This window comes from Cebidichthys violaceus, unplaced genomic scaffold (assembly GCF_023349555.1).
Source record: "Cebidichthys violaceus isolate CVI_PGR_0920_01 unplaced genomic scaffold, fCebVio1.0.p SCAF_16, whole genome shotgun sequence".
NCBI classification, from domain to species: Eukaryota; Metazoa; Chordata; class Actinopteri; order Perciformes; family Stichaeidae; genus Cebidichthys; species Cebidichthys violaceus.
Genome location: NW_027176329.1, coordinates 903,969 through 912,500, shown reverse-complemented (window position 1 = coordinate 912,500; position 8,532 = coordinate 903,969). Strand labels below are relative to the sequence as shown.

The following is an 8,532-nucleotide window of genomic DNA, read 5'->3' as shown; positions in this document are numbered from 1 at the left end:
CCCTAACACCCAGAGGAGCTGAGTGCACTGACGCACGGCGAGGAAGCAAAAAGATTCACGAGCGGGAAAAAGGAAAACAGTGTTTCTGCAGTAGGTCCTCATGCTCAGCGATGATAAAATGGTTTATCCAAAAGGCATAAATTCATTCAGTCACTCATTTTGCATTTTCCTACCCGGCTCCCAGTTCTGACGCTGCACAGCTTTGGTACAAACAGCCGATAACTACCAGCAAATAACCAACTAAGCCACGGAAAATCGGGTCAAATCAAGTAATAAACAACAGATGATGGACGACCTCTTCTTTCACATCCACTCCACGCTTTCATGTGAATCTCTCACAGCTGATATCACACACCACTAACTATTTATTGCTCCGTAGTCAGTTTTATTGACCTGTTGTATAATGACTGACATCTCCACGCAGCTACAGAGGTAGACACCGCTCTGTCCAGCCTGGTCCTGAAGGGGCCATATATCCACCTTTACGATCAACAAGCGTCTCATTCGCCCCCTGACCCGAGGAAGCCACCACGGCTGTGTCATTTTACCCAGGATCCTCTCCCAGCAGTGTGAAACATTCAAAGAGCAGGACCAGATCCTGGTTGAGGACTCGTCTTTTATTCTGAACATCCCAGCCAACAAAGACGAAGAAACACAGCGGTCCTCCTTATCAACCAGGCAGCACTTGGTACTTTACTGTAAGCCGGACTGTTTCACCTCAGCACCAGTGAGTGCGACGCAGCGGTGACAATAGTAGGGCAGATGTGATGTATCGGCTCTGTTGGTGGAGGTTGCAGCATCCACTTGAAGACCTCGACACCAGCCATTAGTCTTGTGTGAGTAAGACCTTGCACAGACTAGAAAGGACGTACAAGCACACACACACACACACACACACACACACAACATCCCACGCCCATGCTGAGAGCCTGACCCCCCTCTCCTGCTGGCATCTAACAGTGGGCACTACATCACTGTCAGCATTCAGACCACCAGGGAACGGCTCCGGGCCACTCTGCTCGTGTAGCGCCAGGCTCTGAGCTCCTCTGTGGCCCGGCCCAGTCGCTGAATTATGGCCGAGCCAGAGAGGCACATTGTAGCGGGGAGACGGTCCAATTTGTTGGCCTTTTACAGAAAACAGGCAGGTACAAATGGGCCGGGCGCTGGCTGCAAATCGGTCATTCACATGTCATTTCAACTCTGCTAAAGGCCTCGGGGATTTGGAGCACACATCACATGTTGCCTCGGTTCCGAGCCCTACGCATGAGTAATCATATATTGTCTCAGTCTGATGGGATTACCATCTACACATGTTAAACATTCAAACAGAACAAGTGAGCGCTTGAATGTATGACTATTGGCCCAAATACTTTTATTTTCCAGATGTAGTTTAAGGACCCTTTTTTTTCTCAGATATTTGAAAGTCATTTCAGAATGCTGTGCAGCAGTTTTGGAGTGGAACTGACTTTTAAATCATCAATTGTTCCTGTAATACATATTCAGTTTTACGACACAACCAGAAAACAGAAGAGGCTTTGATGCCAGAAACCGTTTCGCAAGAAGAGGATGTCACATTTTCCCAAACAAGTAATGGAACTCAAACCTGTCATACACTCGTACTCGGCGATGGGTTCTACAACCACAAAGCGCCTCCGGAGGCCACGGTAAAAAGAGCAAAGGCATTCTTCCCACCGCAGGGAGCCCCATGCCTGGTAGAGACAGAGGTCTGAGGTGCAGCTCCCCTCTCACAACGGTCACCGGCGGCTGCCACAACACGCCGCAGCGCGTCGACCACGACCGCCAGACGGGTTTGATCTGAGCTGCCTGAAGAGATGAGGGGCCGTAAAAGAGGCAGAGGAGGTGTGTGTTCACACCTCCTCTGCTGTTTCTTTTCTCTCACACATGGGTGTAGCACACACACACACACACACACACACATTTAAGCTGTAGACTGTGATACCTGGGGGGGGGGGGGTCATGAAGTCTCCCCGAGCTTATCCGAAACACAGACATCAGAAATATGAAATACGACGGGTGGCTGTGGTTCAGGGGGGAGAGCGGGTCTTTCTGCTCCGTCCCCGGCTCCTCCTGTTAAAGTCTTTTTGCTCCTCGGGGGCTTCACAGCAGCCCACTGCTCCTAATTGCTTTGTAAAGTATGAATATGAAGAGTAAAACCAAAGTTTGAAAATGTTTTAAAACAGAGGAAAGGGAACCGGGACACTTCACACGATGTGAACCAATCAGTCACATCAGACCGCATGCGGTGTGCGTGATGACCTCTAAACAGTCTGAAGATGAATATATATGAGACGTTTCTTTTATTCACAACTGGATACCATGCATTGACACATGGGGCATCAAGCCCAAGGAAAGCTGATCCCACCAACCTCACCTATTGGTCAGTCAGACCGAGGTCAGCTTCCAGAGTCCTAGCCTGTCTCTGACCCGGCCTCAAGGGGCTCAGGAAAGGTCACCGTAGCGTGAACAGCCAGCCTGTCGTGTTGTGTGTCCAACGCTCAAATGTCTCAGTTATGAAGACATGTCACCGCGTGAGTAACGACCTACGCTGTTATTTATAGCAGGCATACGGGACAACTTGGGAAAATGTTGCATCTTGTCCCAGCACAACACTTCTATGTGTATCCAGTTACAACGTCTTGGATGTAGCTGCATAGCTAACGGACAACACAATGAAAACCCCAAATTCAGAAGACATCTTTCAGATATTCCCCTCAAAGACCTGAGGAGTTGCTTCTTAGCCCTCAGGACTTGTTATGGGTTGCTTATCGCTCTTCTCTGATATTATGTGGTTCAAATGATCTTAAAATCAACCAAAAGATATTGACACCTCGATCAATGGTTTGCATATATTTGTCTGTCTGCTGCACTTTGTTGTTCATTTGCAGGCTGCAAAACAGGTGTCAACGTTCTGAGGCTCTATAGTGTGACTATTTCTCTCACAGGGCCCAGACCTGCCCTCGTCACCCCAGGGAGAAGAATCCTATCCTGGGAAGGGGCTTGGAGGACAGAGGGGGGGGGGGGGCAGTAAATCACCTCTCGTCTCTGCATTCACACGAGTGGCGAAGCAGCTCTGAACCTTCACTCCGTACAAAGAACCTGTGAGAGTCCAGGTTGACGCCGCCCACACTCACCCCCCCCCCCCATATCCATGAGCAGAGAGGATTGGGGTCAACGAGCAGAGTGACCCTCAGAAGAAGAAAGAGAGAGGAACCCCCCCCCCATCAGAGCGCATCACATGTGAAACATCTCGTCCATGCTGTAGAAGCAGACGCCTTCAAAAACACAAGCGAGTAATTAAAAAGCAGCAAATAACACCATGTTCAATTAACGAGGATTTACAGTAGAAAAGCCGTCTTTGCCAGTCATCCGGTCAGCCCTGCTCTTAATACCATCTCGCCCTGCTCTTCATTTTAACAGCTGAATCCCTCCCATCTGCTTGGCCTGGGCCATGTTCAAAAAAAAAGAAAGAAAAAGGCTTGGTCCAGAAGCCGGTGCTGAAGCCCCTCTGCTGCATTTAACGAGCAGGGTCAAGTCCACAAAGAACCTATTTCAGACACTTTCCTTCTCTCCTCTCTCCTCTCTCCTCTGCTCTGTTGAAGGGAGACAATGACGTGAAGTGAGAGGAAGCTCTCACCAGCATTTCTCCTCCACAGCCCTTTGATAGAACCAGTCCATCTCTCCAAGTCTCTGTAAAGAGACCATCCGGACTCCCTGGGAGCTTCCACATTATTCTTGCTCAACACTTTGTATCTGTAGCGCTGCGCTGCCAGCCCAGCCCAGTCATAGCCAGTCTTCCTCTTCCTCTTCTTCTTCTTTTTTGTTCACTTCTTCCCCTTAAACCATTGTTTTTAATCCCAGCTTAATCTCTTTCTCGAGCCCACCGCTGCATCGGGGCAGGCTTGAGCGGCTCTTTCCTCATTTGTACTCTTGTAGATGAAAAGCGAGGGTCAACCGCCGTCGTTGTTCTAAGCCTCACAGCAGTCCAACAGCGTAAACACAGAGAGACACAGAGAGACGAGGGCAAGGCCCAGAAAATCTGTCATCTTTCATTTTCCTAACAATGTTGCTCATCTGCCAGCGGAACAACAACATGAGTCCATTTAACCGGAGTGAACATCCAACCGACGATGATGGCCTCGGGGGAGAGGAAGAAGACGAAAACAACATTTTCAAAAGTAGGCAGAAGCTCGTGAGGAGGAAAAAAATAGATCAAAGTGTTCTTTTCAGATGCAATCACGACCCGATCGCATTGTGTCCTCGCAGCGCTTCTAAGAGGACGGGTCGCCGGTGTTTTGATGCGAGTGGGAGCTAGCCTAATGAAAGGGACAAAGTGAAGATTAGCAGTGCTCAAACTTCAGCCCGGCTTTAATTGCTGCAACGAGAGGAGATGTAGAGGCAGGGCAACCGGAGGACAAACGAGCAGGGCAGAGAGGCAAGAGGAGGCAAAGCCTGGACGATGAATGGAGGTGTAGTGTGTCCATCTGGTCCAGGCTGGTGTGGGATGTGTAAAGGAATGTGTGTGAGTGTGTGTGTGTGTGTGTGTGTGTGTGTGTGTGTGTGTGTGTGTGTGTGTGTGTGTGTGTGTGTGTGTGTGTGTGTGTGCTGGTGGGCCAGAGGGTCCAGGCCCCTCATCAATGAAAGCAAAGACTCTTGTAATTATAGAGTCCTTATGGTCCAAATGTAGCATCATTAATATTCTGTGATTCGGTTTTGCTGAGAAATAAAGTCAAGTCATGAAGACGTCTCCCATCGGTTTGTGGACAGGATCAAAGCCTCGAGTATTTGGCCGTCGCCTTCTTCGTTTCTGGAACCCGAAGAGCGACGAGAGGCTGGAGCTAAGTCCAACCAAACGCTGTACCAGACATGTTAAGGCACCAAGATGTCACAATTAACTTTACTATATGATTAAAAAGGAGAAAAGTTCCAAGACGAAAACACTGCCAGACCAGGTAGAGACCTGTCAATCAGTGTGTAGCCCCGCCCCTAAAGCATCCCCTCTTTATGGTGTGTTTGACTCTAAATGTTCCATAATGTACTAAATGAACATCATGCTGTATTGAAGAAGACTGTAAACTAGAGATTGAGACCATAAACTCATGTTTACAATGTTTACTGAGGGAATAAATCAAGAGAGAAGTAGAGTCATTTTAGACTAGACTTCTATACAACCAGAGGAGTCGCCCCCTGCTGGACACTAGAGAGAAGTAGAGTCATTTTAGACTAGACTTCTATACCACCAGAGGAGTCGCCCCCTGCTGGACACTAGAGAGAAGTAGAGTCATTTTAGACTAGACTTCTATACCACCAGAGGAGTCGCCCCCTGCTGGACACTAGAGAGAAGTAGAGTCATTTTAGACTAGACTTCTATACCACCAGAGGAGTCGCCCCCTCAGAAACCAGCTGAGCTAAACCCGTCCTGATGTCAGCAATACTCATAATACTCATCTACACAGAACACCAGAGGGTGTGGTGACGGAGAAGAACTGGAAATAGCAGTGACCAAACCTCAGCATAGATACATGAACATGGAAACCGTGATGAGGACACAACCGGTTCTACACTTCTAGACCATCATGCATTAGTGCTGCTGTGAACAGCTGGACTTGTGGGCCAGCTAGACTGTTCACCACGTCACCTCCAAAGCCAACCTTGATCAATGTGTTTTCCATAGAGGCACTGTCCGCAACAAACTGTAGAATTAGCTCCTGTGGGAATCCCTGGTGGTCAGTGTCCTCTTCCTCAGACTGTCCTCTGGTCAGTGTGCTGCCACTACAAGAAGCAGTACCGTCAGAGAACATTTCTCTCCTCTTTTCATCCCTCCTTTCTCTTTTTTTCCCCCACTCCTCCCAACCTCCCGTCGCTCAAAGAGGAGCCTCACACTGATGCTTAGCCTCGTGGGCAGTGCTGTCATGTTACAGTTCACCCATTTAACCGAGGTCTGCAGCGAAACCATCGGTCATTACGGGACGTTTAGGGCACAAAGGAGCAGAGCTTGATGTAAGGGTGGAGCCCAAAATATGTTGGATGAGAGACTTTTATTTCCAAAAGAACTTTTCAGCAAAAGAAAAACATGTTTGAGATCATTTGAAATAGTTTGGTAATGTTTCTTCATCAACCCAAGGGGCGATGAACCACATAGAAACCACCGTATCCACTTTAAGGATAACATGTAATAAAGTAACACAACGCCGGCAGACACTCACCAGTCCAGAGCAGGTCGAAATGGCTGCCGAGGAGGCCGACAGGTTCCGGATGAATCCCTGATACAGGCAGCCGTGGAACCCTGCGTCATCCACCGCCGCGGGGACGCCGTCCGAGCCCACCGTCTGCACGGTGAACCCCGGGCCCACCACGGAGGACGGACGCAGGTCCAGGTGCATGTCCCGCCCGAAGGCCGAGAGCCGGTAGTGCAGAGAGGAAGGGAGGGACCTCCTGCTGCGGTGGCTTCGCCTGGTCACATCGTGGCTCAGGTACCCCCCCTCAGAGTCCACCTCCACGGGGGTCACGAACACGTAGTCTGGAGACGAGAGGGACGGAGGGGAGGGTCACAAGAGAGACGACGTCTAGCGCTCAGGCGGTTCTGCTGCTTTGTGCTCTCTGACGTTCACACGTTCATAACATCTTGCTTCAGCTGGTTCTTTCTAACCCTAACCCAGAATAACATGTATCCATCGCTCAGTGGAGGGAGACAGTGACACCGAACGAAGAGTCTAAAAGTCAACACTCGTCGCTGTGCATTGTGGGTTTCATTCCAGTGACGTGGAGACGCTGTTTCACACCTGAGAGATGTGTCTGCTGCATGATTACTGTTGATCATAAAGCAGCCTCACAGCATGAAGACCAAAGGGGGGTTCCTAACATGTTTCACCTAACGAGCACCCTCAACCAACACTGGCATTCTAACATTCCTAATTGCTTCATTGAAGAAGCATCTTTGGGAACCACCGGTCCAATCACTGAGCCCATCGGTGCCACAGCTCTCCCTACTCACGTTCTCTCTACAAACGTGGACGCGCGCCAGCTGGAAGAACCCTCCGTAGATGTCAAGAGACGAGCACTCACCGTGATTTAATCCGTGTCTGTCGCTGGAGGAATACTCGGCCGTCACGGTGTGTGAGCAGTAAACGTGCAGCGTCTGCAAAAAAAAAAGAAAAAAAAGAAGCGCTATTAACGGACAGGTAGCGACAGGTTACACGCGCTGAGAGAAGTGCGAGCCCAAAAAAGATGAGTCCTCTGTTGAAACACGAGTTGCGCTCGGGTTTAATTCGGGATGACAATCACTCGTCTAACTTTTGCACTCACGGTCAGAGAGCGCTGCAGCGCTGCTGATAAGAAACCAGAAGGAGAGAGACAAGTGTGTGTTTGTTGTGGTCCCATTGTGCTGGAGTGTAAGAGTGGATGCGTTCGCCACATGCCTTGATAATGTTCCAGGACAACAGGGTGGACAGGAGCTTCACTGAGCTGCAGCCGACCAGCGGGATGGGTAGAGTCCAGATCAGAAGAAAAAGGCAATCCATGGTGATGCATGCACGCTTCCACCTCCGCCGTTACCTCCTAAAAGAGCGCAAAAGTAGTAATAACCTGCGGTATCGCATAATGCAATATGCACGCATTGTTTAGTGGCTCTGCCCCCCCACCCCCCCCCTGCGCTTTACTCGTTCAGGTGAAGTCGGCAGGTTGCAGCAGCCGGTGGTGGGCACGGACGCCGCGCGCACTCATGAGTGTGTGTGAGTGTGTGAGTGTGTGTGTGTGTGTGTGTGTGTGTGTGTGTGTGTGTGTGTGTGAGGAGGAGCGGTGGGTCGCGGTGTCGGGGATCACCGGGAGGAGCGCGCGGACTGAGCGCTCAGTCCCGGCTCTGTGAAGAGTCGGTCGGCCTGCAGGATGGAGCGCAAGTCAGCAAGCCGGCAGCCAATCAGCGCGCGGCATCATTTACCACGCGCAGATAAAAAGAGAAGAAGAAGAAGAAGAAGAAGAGATTCTCCTCTTGGCAGCGGCGGGGCTGTTGCTGCCTTCAGGTACCGCTCGTAAATCTCGCCTTTGAAAGCTTGGTGAGCAGTAATAGGGCTTTTAAAATGGGAGGTCGGGCTTTTCCTTTGCAGCGGCAGAATGAAGTGGACGAAATACACGCCAGGCACGTGACCAGTTCAGGGTTTTTATTGTTGAAAAAAAAGTGCACGGATAAAGACGTGCACAATACAGACAATACTACACTATCAACGTGTCATGTCTGTAAAACTAGCAGTGATGCACAGTGAGCCAGTTGAAGTACTGTAGAATTGAGTACTTTCACTTTACTTAAGTATTTATTTTTCCTGCTACTTGATACTTCCACCTTCAGAAGGACACATTGTACTCATTACATTACATTACATTATATTACATTACATCACAGTCATTTAGCAGACGCTGTCATCCAAAGCGACTTACAATAAGTGTATTCATCATGGGTATTCAAGAGAACTACTAGTCACCAGAAGTCATGAGTACATCGCCTTTAAACAAGCATCTAAG

The 8,532-nt window shown here is 49.5% G+C and overlaps 1 protein-coding gene across 1 annotated transcript in view; it reads right to left on the bottom strand.

Moving 5' to 3' along the window:
• adamts18 (ADAM metallopeptidase with thrombospondin type 1 motif, 18) overlaps positions 1–7,561 on the bottom strand; it is a 52,634-nt gene extending 45,073 nt beyond the window's left edge. The window contains exons 1-3 of the mRNA XM_068710698.1: positions 7,437–7,561; positions 7,084–7,156; positions 6,225–6,538 (exon numbers count right to left, since the gene is read on the bottom strand). Coding sequence (XP_068566799.1) covers positions 6,225–6,538; positions 7,084–7,156; positions 7,437–7,538 — 489 coding nt within the window. The 5' untranslated portion in view covers positions 7,539–7,561. The remainder of the gene's footprint in view (positions 1–6,224; positions 6,539–7,083; positions 7,157–7,436) is intronic.
• Positions 7,562–8,532: the final 971 nt, after the last annotated feature.